This window comes from Balaenoptera acutorostrata, chromosome 19, assembly GCF_949987535.1.
Source record: "Balaenoptera acutorostrata chromosome 19, mBalAcu1.1, whole genome shotgun sequence".
NCBI classification, from domain to species: Eukaryota; Metazoa; Chordata; class Mammalia; order Artiodactyla; family Balaenopteridae; genus Balaenoptera; species Balaenoptera acutorostrata.
The window spans coordinates 60,160,639-60,174,198 of NC_080082.1; the positions used below are offsets into that span (position 1 = coordinate 60,160,639).

At 51.7% G+C, this 13,560-nt stretch overlaps 1 protein-coding gene and 1 long non-coding RNA gene across 3 annotated transcripts; one reads left to right on the plus strand and one right to left on the minus strand.

Annotated features, from left to right (window-relative positions):
* Positions 1-681: 681 nt before the first annotated feature.
* LOC130705676 (uncharacterized) lies at positions 682-3,660 on the plus strand. The gene is made up of 5 exons (XR_009006033.1): positions 682-785; positions 1,510-1,612; positions 1,986-2,030; positions 3,396-3,463; positions 3,538-3,660. It is a non-coding gene; the product is annotated as an uncharacterized LOC130705676 (long non-coding RNA).
* On the minus strand, positions 3,492-10,839 carry NAPSA (napsin A aspartic peptidase). Of its 2 annotated transcripts, XM_007179934.3 has the most exons (9): positions 10,509-10,839; positions 7,202-7,343; positions 6,985-7,108; positions 6,675-6,793; positions 6,149-6,348; positions 4,954-5,076; positions 4,602-4,746; positions 3,958-4,056; positions 3,492-3,758 (listed from the first exon to the last, which is right to left on the minus strand). In XM_007179934.3, exons 1-9 carry the CDS (start codon positions 10,580-10,582, stop codon positions 3,567-3,569), a joined length of 1,218 nt encoding a protein of 405 aa, XP_007179996.2. In that variant the 5' UTR covers positions 10,583-10,839; the 3' UTR covers positions 3,492-3,566. The 2 variants fall into 2 exon arrangements, with proteins under 2 accessions (XP_007179996.2, XP_057389583.1); XM_057533600.1 differs by lacking the exon at positions 3,958-4,056.
* Between the last annotated feature and the right edge of the window lie 2,721 nt (positions 10,840-13,560).

Here is a 13,560-nt window from a genome sequence, read left to right on the forward strand (position 1 = left end):
CCGGCGCTGGGCCGGGAGAATGTCAGGAAGGATGCGGAGAGACTGCGGGAGGTGGGTGGGATCCACGAATGGTAAAAACCGTCTTGAATGGGCTGTGGAAAGGCAAGACTAAGGGAGGAGCGGGGCTTTAAGGGATTTGAAAGCAACCAGGCTAGGTGGGGGCGGGGCAGGGCTAAGAGTGTAGAGAATGGCTAAGGAAAAGGTGAGACCTGCAGAGTACAAAGCTACCGGGATGGACGGAGCGGTGGGACCTAGAACGGGAAGTCTTGGGGGCCAGAGAACCTGGGAGACAGTTCTAAGGGTCAGCAGGGCCTTAGAAGGGGGAACGAGGTGAGGGAAAGTGGACGAGGTCTAGATAACGGCGGACTGCAGCCAGCAGAACCAAGGGATGGATGAGAACTGGTAAGGAGAGAGCCTTAAGAGGCGGAGGGGAGAAACCAAAAAGCCGGGAAACAGTCTAGGCTGAGGCAATAGGCGGGGCCAATAGGAAATTGGGCGGGATTAGGTTTCAGAGAGTCCTGGTGGGAGGACAGAAAGTTGGGGCGGGGCCAATGGTGGACGTGGCCAGAACTAGGCGGACCGCCCCGGAGCCGGTCAGGCCCCGCCCCCTGGGCTGGACTGGACCCCCGGTGGTAGAGCGCAGGCGCGGGGGCTGGGGCGGGGCCAGCGGCTGCGGCTGGGGCTGCGGCGGCAGGAGGCTGTGCCTGTGGGAGGGAAGTGGGCGGGTCAGGGGCTGCGGGCGTCCCAGGTCTGCACTGTTCCCGGCCCGCTGCCTCCCTCTGCAGGTACGGCGGCTGGTTGGTATCGCCTCCCTCTCCACCCCCCCTCCCGCTTCTGTGCCTCTTAGTGTCTCTTTTTCTCCCCTTTTCTGAATATTTGTCCCCCCGTCTCTGCCCTCACTCCTTTGAGGCTCTGGCCCCTCCTTACTCTCTGCGCTCTCTCTGGTTCTCTGTCCCATTGTTCTCTGAATCTGTCCCCCTCCTTCTGAGGCTTGCCCCTGTTCTCTCTAAGCCTCAGTCTCCTCTCCCCCGACTGTGTCTCGATCTCCCCACCCCCAGTCTCTTTATCTTGACCTCTGTACCTTTTTCTCGGATTTGCCTCTCTCTGGGTCTCCGTTCTCTCCAGTCTCTGCCCCTCCTCTTTGTGTCTCTGTCCTCCACTCACCCCCCCACACACACCCCAGGGTCGGCTCCCTCCTCTCTCTGGTCTCTGCCCATCCATCTGGGTCTCTGTCCCCCTAGCTCTTCTTCTTTGACTACCTCCTTCCCCGTGTCTTTTTCCCCTCCTCCGTCTCTTTTCCCCCTCTGTCACTGCCTTTTCTTTTTCTGTCCTTTTTCTTTCTTTCCCTTCCCTGGGCCTCTATCCCCCACCCCCACCCCGTGCCTCTTTCACCCCTTTCTGAATCCCTGTCCCCCTTTTTCTGGGTCTCTGTCCCCACTTCTTTGGGGCTCTGTCCTGCCGTCCTTCAGTCTCGGTCCCTCCCTCTGGATTTCTGTCCCTTTCTCTCAGGCTCCCCCCGCATCACCGTCTCTAATCCTCAACCTGGCCAGGACTCGAGGCTGCGTCACTGCAGAGAGTTGCAGAAGTGGGGCCCGTCCTGCGGACCAGGGAGGTAGTTTACCTCAACTCCCCCCACCCCTAGACCTGGGTTCCCCCACTTCCCCCTGATCCACTGTTCTCAGGCAGTCCTCAAGCCCCCGTGGGACCCAGGAGGGTAGAGAAAAGACATCGGGGCTTCCTACTCTTCTCTGTCCCGGATTCTGGTGTATCCCCAGGCAGAAGCAGTGAATCCTGAGGTGAGGGAATGGGCTTGGGTTGAGTGAGGCTTCTAGGCAGGTGGGGCGTGGGGGTGGATGCTGGGGCCGGGGTTGGGTAGGCACTAGGAGCTGGGAGTAAGGGCTAGGGTAAGGACCTAAGTCAGCCATCCTCCCTTATACCCTCCCCCCACCCCACCCAACTCTACTTTTCTCTTCTGCCTTTGATAGCAGCCAGGCACGGGATCAAGTTACCAAACCAGCGTTTTTGCGGAGGTCAGAAGATGTGGGAGAAGGTGCGGGCTGGGGCAGAGGGAAGGGGGGAAGGCAGGGATGGGGGGGAGGAAGGAGCGAGGAGGCTGGAATAGGGGAGAATAGGGAATGAGACTCGGGATTAGAGACCGTGGGATTGGGGGAAGAGGCTCGGTCAAGGATGATCTGGACTCCATCAAGCCCTGGGAAATTTGGATGCCGTCACTCCCACATGGCCCTCTCCAGGCCCCACCAGGGTATGCGGGGATTTGTGAGCCTGAATTCTCCACCCATAGGGGAGGCATAATGAGGGCTTGGGTTATGGGACACCCAGCTCAGCAAACAGACCAGAGGGACGTGGACTCGATTTTTGGCGACGGACACCAGGGGAGGGGAGGTCAATGTCTGTTCACGTCTTCAGACCCTTTCCCCTTCCCTCCTCCTTCCCAGTCTATCCCTTCTCAGGCCTTCAAGGCACAAAATTCCTGAAAGCCCCAGACTCTCACCTCAGTCATCCTTGGCGCCCCCTCCTAACTCTCCCTCCCCCATTCCCCAAAGCCCTGGAATTGGGGAAGGGTCTTCCCCTTCCTGACTTCCAAGACCCCTTCCTTGTTCCTCCGCCCCCATTCCTATCAGTTCTAAATCCAGGAAAGACGATCTTCCAGGCACTAAAGCTGAAAATGTGGGGACTCTCTGCCTACGATCCTTGGTCTCCCGAGACCCTCCCATTACCTCTCCGCTGTAACCTTTAAGTCCTCCTCTCCCGAGTCCCCCGCCTCCAAAACTGGGATTTGGGCTGTCTTACCGCCCCCGGACCCTGTGCCTTCTCCCCCTCCCCCGTACTCACCCCAAGTCGAGGCGGGGCGGGGATGGGGGAATCCGGGACTGGCGATGGGGGGAGGGGTGACCCAACCCCGCAGCTCTGGGCAGCGAGAGGCTGCGGAGGGGGGTAGTGACATCATCGCCGGAGGAGGGGCAGCTCAGCTCCCCCCAACCCGGGGGCTTCAAGCCCCGCCTTTGTGGCGTACCCAGGGGTCCCGGAATCCCAAGGGTAGAGAATAAGAACAGATTAAGTGTGCGGGAATGGTATCCCCTCCCCTTAGAACAAGGGTTGGAAAACCCTTTACGATTTCGGCCACCCCCCACTGCCACCTGTCGCTGGCGTCGCGACCTGCCGCCTCCCACGCGTGTTGTGGCTGCGCCCGCCCCCGTCAGGACGTTAACACCGCCTAGACTACAACGTCCGTGATGCTCCGCGGCGTCGAGTACCTTTGGGGCGAGGCAGTGTAGGCGAGGGGCTTCATGGGCTTCGTAGTATAGGACCCTCGCACCAGTGTGCACCTTGGAGAGGAGTGATACCTTTCTCCTTCCTTTCTTTCTCAACGCCAGAGAGCCGGACACTAACTTTTTTCTGAAAAAAATCACGCGCTTAAAAAAAAAAAAAGGAAGAGACCCAGGTAAGTTTAATAGAAATAGTGGATTTTTACTGAGTATCGGGGGGTGCGCATGTGCGTAACCAGGGCCTCAACAGGAGAACTGCGGCTGCGCAAGCCCACCCCTTCACTGTCCTGCTCCACGAGCTCGAGCGCGCGCAAGCCCCACTCGCGCCCCGCTTTTCCTGTCGCCACGGTCGAAGACGGCCACGTAGCTGCGCAAGAAGACATCGCCGAGGATCCAGAGGGGCCCTGCGGGCGGAGGCATGTCCAGAGCCTGGAAGCCTGACAAGCAGAGACGGACGCCACCCCGAGCAATCTACAAGGCGACAAGACGGATCACAGGTGTCGTGTCACGCCCACCGGTGTTCCTTCTTCCTAGGAGCCAGAGCTTCGCCCCGCCCACTACCGTGGGCTCTAGAAATGTTTATGTGGTCCCTGCTTGGCCCTAGTGATGTCTCACTCCCAGCCCCACCCTCTCAACGCGTCACTCTGACGTCATTGTGACTGCCACCTACCTGGATGACGTAGTCCTGGGCCGTGAGGTTAAACCAGACCCCGCCAAGGAGGAAGGAGACTGGGGGGAGCGTTGGGATTTTCGAGCACTGGATGAGGTACTGAGGGCAAAGAGGAGCAAGTAGAGACGAGGGATTCCTTCTCTGCTCAAATTCTTTCCTTGGCTCCCCCGTGCAACAGGGAAATGTCCATTTTGGGCAGCTAGGTATTCAGGGCCTTGTGTGGTCAGGCTCTGCTGTCTTCTGTAGCCTTATTGGCTTTTCCCTCACTCCTGTATAGTTGTTGCCACTTCCCCTAGGCTCCCATTTGATCAAAACCTCTTTTCCTCTAATTGAAAATCAAAAACTGGTGGCCCACGGGCCATACTGGGCCTATAGGTGTATGTAATTAGTCTTATACTAATTATAAGTTTACTCACTCTCATCCAGTCCTGTTCCCGGAGTCACTTAGAGTAGACACTTGGGAGGTGTCCTTGCTTCCTCTCACTAACCCCCGGCCTCTCACTCACAAGGTCCAGTGCTTTCAGCCCGTGCATACCTCTTAGCCATGCGATTCCCACCCGCAGGCTGGAGCCTCCTGCCCAATGTCCACGATTAAATCCCTATTAGCCTCCCCAGCCCACACCCACCAGACACCAGGTCCTTACCTCCCCCATTAGCAGGGGGACTCCCCCAGTGGCTGCCTGCAGAGCCCGGATTTCCTCAGTGGGTCCCGTGATGAGAGACGTGCCTGTGTCCAGAATGGCAGCACAGCCCCGGGCACAAAGAGTCAGCCCTGTGCCAACCTCCACACTGTGAGGCAGAAGGAGGCAGTCATTAGAGCCAGCATCCTAGGAGGCCAGGCCCCCAGCCCCCTCCTCCTGCAGAGCCAGGAGTCCCGGCCCACAATCCCTCCTCCATCAGACCTAGGAGTCTGGGTCCTCGGCTCCCTTCACCCCAGGACACTGGATTTTAGGCTCTAGCCCACTCCTCCCAGACCTAGGAGGCCAGGTTCCTCACCGCTCCATGTGGATCTGCCAGTAGGCAGGGATCGTGACTGACACAAAGGTGAGGGGTGGGATGTAGTGTGCTGGGTCCGAGCCACCCAGGACCAGCTCTCCGCCATCAGCTGCCTCAGGGTCCCTGCAGAGGCAGACAGCTGTATGTCTCATGGGCATTTCTCCTGCCAGCCCCGGGAGTGGCCAAGGGAGGGACTTCTGCCAATGGGGTGGTGTCTGGGTTCTAGGTGGGATAGTGGGATGCAGGCAGGGCCTTGATGTTGGGACTGGAAGCAAGGCAAGAAGTGAAGAGAAATGGGGCTTTTCTTGGTGGAGGTTAGGATTTTAGGGTCTTGGGAGCTTCCTGAAGTGGGCATAGGACTTCTTGATTTGACTCTAGAAGGTAGAACTTTTGCAGGGAGTGGAGCATTGAGGTTTCTGAATTGGCTCTGGAAGGTGTGATTGTGAGGAGTCAGTCTCCCCGAGCGGATGATGAGACTTTCTGAATTGCATGTCTAGAACTTCCGGGGAATTAGACTTCCTCAGTTGGCTGAGAGTGATAGGAAGGGGGGGGTGGGGGCGGGCACTTCCTGGAAGTGTGGAAGGTCAAGATCTACTAAGAGGTGGGTGGGGGGATTCCCTGGCTGTCCAGTGGTTAGGACTCCGCCCTTCCACTGCAGGGGGCACAAGTTGCAGCAAAAAAAAAAAAAAAAAGGAAAAAGAGGTGGGCGGGACTTCCTGGGTTGGACGTCCGGATAACTGAAGGGACATAGAACTTCCTGCCTGGATACTACCTGGATGACAGCTTGGGCTTTCTGAGTGAGCATAAGTTTAAAGCTTCCTAGAAGGTAGGTGTAACTTCTTAGATTAAAATGGGCAATTCCTGACTTCTGACGTGTGTTCTCAAATGGAATTGGGATTTCTTTATGGTGAAGATGGGGTTCTTAAATTCAGTATTTGATTGGGTAGGGCATGGAATTTCCTGGTTTGAGATTGAAACATGGAACGTTTTAAATGATGGTGTTTCTTTAGTAGGTCTTAAGGTGTTGCTTAGTGAGTGGAACTTATGAATAGGGTTCATGTGTTTCTTATATTGGGGCGGTGACTTCCTGAATGGAGAGTGGGACTTCCTTTATTGGGCAAGGGACTTCCTGAAGGAGGGCAGAACTTCCTTCTTGGGGCTAGGACTCAGAGGAAGGTAGACCCTCCGCCGTTACCTGTTGAGGTAGAAGGAGAAGACAGGCTTATCCAGAAGCCCCTGGTCCACCAGTCTATCCAGCGGGGGCCGAACTCCTCCCACAGCCAGAACGGGAAAACCGAGGCCCAATACCCCATCGAAGTGGGCAAATGTGAAGACCAGGCTGGGCTCCCACAGAGCCTCCCCAAAAATCACCGATGCACCTGTGATTTCCCCAATCTGGGGTAGATTCAAATGGAGTAAGTTACTTCCGGGAGGACATTACCTACATGTCTCTGAAGTCTCCCAAACCAAGGCATGAATCCCAGGTCTGGGGACATCTGTAAACAACTCCAACTGCCTAGGAAGCCTTGCCTCGCAACTTGAGGAGGCCCGCCCCTGCCTGGGAAGCCCCGCCCTCTTCCCCAGGAAGCCCTGCCTCGCAATTCAAAAGCCCCATCCGTTTACCCAGGAGGCCCCGCCTCTTCAAGCCCCTCCCTAAACCAGATAATCTTAGAGATGGGCTTCTCCCAGGCTCAAGCCTTCCCGGGGCCAAGGTCACGCACAGTCAGCTTGTCCTCACTCAGGATGCCGTCTAGGCGGCCAGTTCCGTATTGAATGGCAAACTTGGTCCCATTGGGCCGGAAGGAGCTGGAGGCTTTGGAGTTGAAGCGGTGGTGGACCCCTAGGTCAGAAGGTGAGGGAGCTGTCACTGGGGGAGAGAGGTCTCCCCAGTGCCTTCTGCCTCTCCGGCCAACTCACCTGTGAGGATGCGTTGGAAGAGAACAGGTCCCCAAAAACCCTTGGGAAGACCGGGCCCAGCCCCCCTTCTCCCTTTACCCCCATTCAGCCTTATTCTCCCCCATGACAGCTCACAGCAGGGCAGACTGAAGAAGTGGCATCTCACGGACGGGACCCAGAGATTGGAGGAACCAGTGTCAAAGACGACAGAGAAGTTTTGTGGGGGTGTTCCCAGCCCAATTTCCCCATAGTACTGGACCTGATGGCAAAACAGGAGAGGTCCTAGATGAAGAGCTTGACCAAGGGCAGGAAGGTTGGGGACAGCGGGGGGCTGTGTGGGGCTGTGACTCACGTTCATGTAGTTGGAGAGAGGCACAAAGAAGTCCTTGTCCCCAGGGGATGGAGCCCCCAACCTGGGGGGCTCTGCTGGCTTATCCCATCCCCTCAGTGGGTTCAGGGCCCTGAGTCCAGTGTAGACTCTGCGAAGTGGGGTCCTGTGGGGGAAGGAGATACCAACAGCTAAGGAGCTACCCTTTCTGGACATCCTCTATAACAGACTTCCCCAAATAGGATATAACGACAATGTAAGCATCTCCATGGCCCTATAGTAATAGTCATTACCAGAAACCCTACCAAACACCTACCAAACCACGTTGACAAATTTCCCCAAAGACTCTACAAGAGTGCACCATTCCAAACAGACTTTCCCCAAAAGGTTTCAATAAAAGACCTTCCAAATTATGTAAAGTAAGCCATTCTGGAATGGACATACACAAAGTTTTCCAAAAACCCTAACATATGCCAGGGTTGGGGGGCTGCGGTGGCGGAGGGATGGATGGGGAGTTTTGGATTAGCAGATGCAGACTATTATGTATATATCAATAGAATGGATAAACAACAAGGCCCTACTGCATAGCACAGGGAACTGTATTCAATATCCTGTGATAAACCATAATGGAAACGAATATATATATAGCATATATATCTGAATCACTTTGCTGTACAGCGGAAATTAACACAACATTGTAAATCAACTATACTTCAATAAAACAAACTTTTTAAAATGCCAAAAACCCCAACATAAAACTAGCCTTTGCAAAAGCCCTTACATACTTTCAGCGCTGGGGGAAAAATGTAAGCACCAAATCCCAATTTTACTTTTTACAGTAAAATATATTCCAGATATATCAAATGTACATCACACTTAATGTGCAGTGTAAAATTATAAGAGCACTGGAAGTAAAGTGTTTAATAATTCTAGCAAAAGGAGGGCTTTTCTCAGAAAAGATGGGAAGATCAGAAATCATGGGAGAAATATTGATAAGGCTGTCTCTAAAATTTTAAACTTCTGTACACCCTTCCCCCAACATACAAAGTTAAAAGAGAAAAAAATCTAGTGGAAATAATTACAAGTTGTATGTCAAAGAGTTAGTATCTCTAAAATGCAAAGAGCTTCTACAAATAAATAAGATAAGCAACCCTGTGCTGGGAGGCACTTATTCATGAGTCTTATATTTCTGCAGAGACACAGACTGACTATGTCCAGAGTGTCTTTTCAAGGATTTTGTTTAATGAACAGCCTTGGAAGAGAGAGAGTGTCTCTCTCTGGAGCAAAGGGCAGGCAGGCATATGATCCATTATAAAAGATTCAAGCCTAGGGTTCCCCTGCTGTAATGCACCTCACCGCTTGTGCACATATCACCTGACTCCGTTCCTTTCACCCTGTGGGAACCGAGGCTCAGAAATCTGGCGCAAAACTGGCTACGACTATTGCCGGGAGTACTAAATTGTCCTTTGCCTCACACCTGGGAATCTTGTGTCTTCCACCAGCAGCCATGAAACTGTGGCAAATTAACTTTACAGTTCTTGACATTAAGTAGGAAAATCGTCAAAAGAAATAAGCAGGTAATTTTCAAAAGAAGTACAACTTCTAAACACATGGAAAAATGTTCATCCCCAATAGTTATCAAAGAAATGGGAATAACAAGAGTGAGAGACCTTTTCTTTTTCTTTCTTTCTTTTTTTTCTTTTCCCCCTGCAGATTGGCACAGAATTACCAATACTCACTGTTGGCTAGGAGGTTAGGAGGTGTAGATTGATACAAACTTTCTGGAGTACAGTTTGGTAACATCATGAGTCAAAATTGGGAGTGCAGCTTTTAAGCCAATTAGTTTTAATTCTGGGAATTTCATCTATAGGAGATCATTAGACAAGTGCCCAAAGATGTGTTTATGAGCATGTACCTAATTCTGAAAACTGTTGTGCACGCAATGGCCAACGCTGGGAACATCTCAGCTCTGCTATAAAAGATGCCTAGAATGGAATCCATTCAACCACTAAAAAGGGGAAAGTAGCTCTCTACGCCAGTGGTTTTGCAAAGTTGTTTTGAAGCAGAATCACCTAGAGCATGGGTGATAGGAAAAGTTTTTTTGTAAAGGTTTTGCAGGCCATCCATCTCTGCTGCAACTACTCATTCTGTCAATATAGCACAAAAGCAGCCATAGGCGACATGTAAAAAATGAACATGGCTGAATTCCATTAAACTTTATTTGCAAAAACAGGTGACAGGCTGGATTTGGCTCTTGAGCCGAGTGTTTTGCCAATCCCTGACCTAGAGGGCTAGTTAAAATTTAGAACTGCTCATTTCTTTTTTTCTTTTTCTTTTCTTTTTTGGCCACACCATGCATCATGCAGGATCTTAGTTACCCGACCAGGGATCAAACCCATGCCCCCTGCATTGGGAGTTCAGAGTCTTAACCACTGGACCACCTGGGAAGTCCCTAGAACTGCTCGTTTCTGATTGAGTAGGTCTAGGATGGAGCCTGAGGACCTGCATTTCTAACAAGTTCCTGGGGCATGCTCAAGCCGATGTTGGTGGTCCTGAGTCAACTCAGAGAATCATTGCTCTTTCCGTTGACTTGGGAAGTGGCTATGACCTCTTAGGTTCAAAAAGTAGGTTAGCAAACATCATGTGCAGTAATCTTTTTGTACCTGCCTGTAGTTTCTCCTTGGGGCCCTGCCCCCCACATCTTTGCGGCCACCGCCCATGATTTAGTCTTTGAGAGGCTTAAGAATGTGAAGTGGGGAAAAAGTGTTTCCTGGAAAAGTAGACCCCCCTCCCCCCATCAAGAGTTCCAGGGAGTGGAGAGAAGGGAGGAGAAGAAGGGAGAGATTGGGGGAGGCACCAGAGGTGGGGGGGGAGGTCATAGGAGTCCCCCAAACTGGACTTCTTGAGACCTCAACAATTTGGAAGATGTGAATCTGGGGGAGTCTCAATTTAGATGTCACAGATCTGGGTCTCCAAGATCTGTTGGAAGACGGGTGTCACAGGTCTGGAGATCTCAGTATCAGATCATCAAAGCTCAGGGTGGGATCAGCAGAGTTCTCCCAAAAATGTGTACTGAGAAGATTGGGATGGTCCCCAACCAAGGGTCTCAGGGTGCAGGACCTTAGACTCAAAGGGCTTGGGTCTTAGGAGATAACAGGGTGGATCCCTCAGGGGTGAGAGCCTAATTTGGAGATCTGGGAACCCAAAAAGATAGGAATCATGGATCCTGGGGTGTCAGGTTTGGGGGTCGCTGAACTGGGGAGCCCCAGACTTGAAGGGTAAGAGGGAGAGAGTCCGTCCCAGGTTTTGGGGCGGTGGGGGTCCCCATTACCGGATCAACGTGGCCCCAGTGGGCTGCATGGTCAGCAACGGTAGTAGCAGCAGCAGCAGCGGTGGCGGAGACATCTCTGGGGACCCGTGTGGACCCAGGCGTCCTGCAGCTCCGTTTTCTTTCCCCGGAGACCGCGCCCTGTTCACTGCCCACTTCCAGGTTTGAGAAGTGACTAAGACACGAAGTTTCTTGGTGGGTGATGTGGGAGTGATGGGTGGTATTTTGGGAGGAATGTGCCAAATATTTTGGTAGGGTCGCCGGAAGTATTGGCGTGCCTCACTCCGGACTTCGGTGGTGGTGGAGAGTCTCCTGCGCCCCTCCCTCACCCATTCTTTAGCTATTGTCGCTTTTACTTATAGCTTTCATTTCATTTTTTCTGTGACTCATTAACCACAAGAGTTTTCTGGGGCAAACAAATGTATGGGCGGGGCGTTTGTGAAAGGTCTGGGGGAAGGAAGAGAGGGTCAGACTAGACATCTTCTGCCCCATATTAAGTGGGACTGCCAAAGTGTCAGGACCCCGATTCCTATTGTTTTATTTGGAAAATGCTGAAACACACACACAAAAAGTCCATAGCCCTACCACCATTGAAGAAGCATAAAAATAATTTGCAGTGTCTCTCTGTCTGCCCCTTTTCCGTAATTAAGTTTCTCAAATATTGAGGAGCACCTGAAAACCCAGTTTAAAAGTGCCCTAGATTTCTGGGTACCACCCTCAGAGATTCTGATTCCAAAGGCCTGAGACGGAGCCCAAGAATCTGCCAGAAAAACAATTCATTTACATTATTACAACTGTGTTCATGTTATTTCCATTTACAAGGACTGGGTAGCCCTAGAGAAAAGCAAACTTGGGAGAGTGTACTAGTTAGTTAATGCTGTGTAAAAATCACCCCCAAACTGAGTGGTTTAAGACAGAAATAATCATTTATTATTATCTTTGGGGGGCTTTCTGTGTTAAAAAATTGAAAGTAGTTTGACCGTGCAGTTCTGGCTCATAGGGTTGCAGACAGATGTCAGCTGAGGCTGCCATCATCTGAAGGCTTCAGTAAAGCCAGAAGATCCGCTTTCAAAATGGTTGGGGCCCCGCCTCTTGAACTTGGGTGTCCTTTAGGATGTTGTAGCAGGAAAGTCCCTTAGGTAAATGCTGGAGGAAAGTGATCTTCAGGGTGCAGTTACAAAGAGGGAGGGCCTAGGACCCCCAAGTTTCAGGAAGCATCCTCAGCAGCGCCACAGAGAAGTGCGGGCATTCAGTGAAGAGGAATCCTAAAGGAACAAAGGCTTAAGCGTTGCACAAATAATGATGCAAGAGAGAGAAGGAAACATTGCAAGAGGGAAAGTTTTGAACAGGGAGAGGAGAAGGGATTCAGTGCCTAAGTGGAGGGGTTGGCTTCTTACAGATTGTCCAAACATGGTCATGGGTGGGGCAGCAGTGTACCTCTGAAGGTGAGCTAGTAGTGTCCCTAAGGCAAGCATGGGGAAGTTTCTTTCTGATTGCTTCTATTTTTTTCAGCAAAAGAAGAAGTGAGAATGAAAAGGGCGAGGGCTGCTAGAGGTTTAGAGAAAGAAGATGAGAAAATGATTTCTTAGGGACTGGAGAAGAAAACTGTGGCAGCCTTGCAGTTTGGCTCTGAGTGTTTGCAGTCACACATCTGAAGTGTGTCCACCCACAAGCTCAGCTGGGTGAGAGCAGGCACACAGAGGCAGCGAGTTCATTTTAACCAGAGTTGGGGTTCTGCCAGGCAAGTATGACTGAGGGAGAAAGAGTAAGGGCGTTAATGTTATTTGTGCAAGGGCACGATTATGGTGGTTGACCATAGAATCTATGCAGCCTAAGGAAGGGAGGACATGAGAGATGAAGGAAACAGGAAAAAAAGGGTAGGATCAAAGGATCAGAGGTACCAACGGCATTATGGAATTGAAAGGCCCTATATGATTAGGCCACGTCCCCTTCCTGACATCATCTCTTCTCACTCCCCCTCCTTCACTCTTGGCTGTTCCTCAAACATCCCAGACATATACTCCTGCCTCAGGGCCTTTGCACAGGCTGTTCTGTCCAAGTGTTTTCCCTCCAGAAAACCTTACTCACTCCCTCTCCTCCTTCAAATCTTTGCTTAAATGCCACCTTCTTAGTGAAGTCTACCCTGTCTACCCTATTGAATATGTCAACCATCCTCCCCCGGAATTTCCAATCTCCTTTACCCTGATCTATTTTTTCCCCATAGCACTTGACATCTTCTAACATTTCATTAACTGAAATTAACACGACATAATTAATGCCATCAGTAGTAAACCACGTGCTTCTTAGAATCAGTGATACTTTTTAATTAATTAATTAATTAATTTATTTTTGGCTGCGTTGGGTCTTCATTGCTGCGAGCGGGCTTTCTCTAGTTGCTGCGAGCGGGGGCTACTTTTCGTTGCGGTGCGCGGGCTTCTCAGTGCGGTGGCTTCTCTTGTTGCGGAGCTCGGGCTCTAGGCGCGCGGTCTTCAGTAGTTGTGGCCCGCGGGCTTAGTAGTTGTGGCTCGCGGGCTCTAGAGTGCAGGCTCAGTAGTTGTGGTGCACGGGCTTAGTTGCTCCATGGCATGTGGGGTCTTCTCGGACCAGGGCTCAAACCCGTGTCCCCTGCATTGGCAGGCGGACTCTCAACCACTGCGCCACCAGGGAAGTCCCAGTGATACTTTCTATACTGCTAATTTACTTATTATCTTTAACATTTGTGTCCCCATTAGAATCTGATCCCCACAAAGGCAGGTATCTTGGTCTGTTTCACTTGCCACTCTGTCCTCAGCACCTAGGACAGCGCCTGGCATCTTGCAAAGGGTCAATAAATATTTTTAACAACCCACTTTGAGCACTGGTTGCACTGAGGGATTTCCCTGACACAGCAGATGGAGGGCCAGTTTCTCTACAGTAACTCTCCCCACATCTCCCCCTCCTCTGTCTCAGCTGTTGGAATACTCAGTCTTTTTTCCTTTTCTTTTCTTTTAAAATTTATTTATTTATTTATTTTTGGCTGTGTTGGGTCTTCGTTGCTGCACGCGGGCTTTCTCTA

What these genes read in the sequence shown, in the direction of transcription:
- NAPSA (XM_007179934.3), bottom strand. Translation starts at nt 10,582, where the DNA reads ATGTCTCCGCCACCGCTGCTGCTGCTGCTACTACCGTTGCTGACCATG. An exon ending in TGGCAGATCCACATGGAGCG is followed by an intron (nt 4,747 to 4,953) that starts GTGAGGAACCTG and finishes TCTGCCTCACAG; the next exon opens with TGTGGAGGTTGGCACAGGGC. An exon ending in TCCCCCTGCTAATGGGGGAG is followed by an intron (nt 4,057 to 4,601) that starts GTAAGGACCTGG and finishes CTTTGCCCTCAG; the next exon opens with TACCTCATCCAGTGCTCGAA.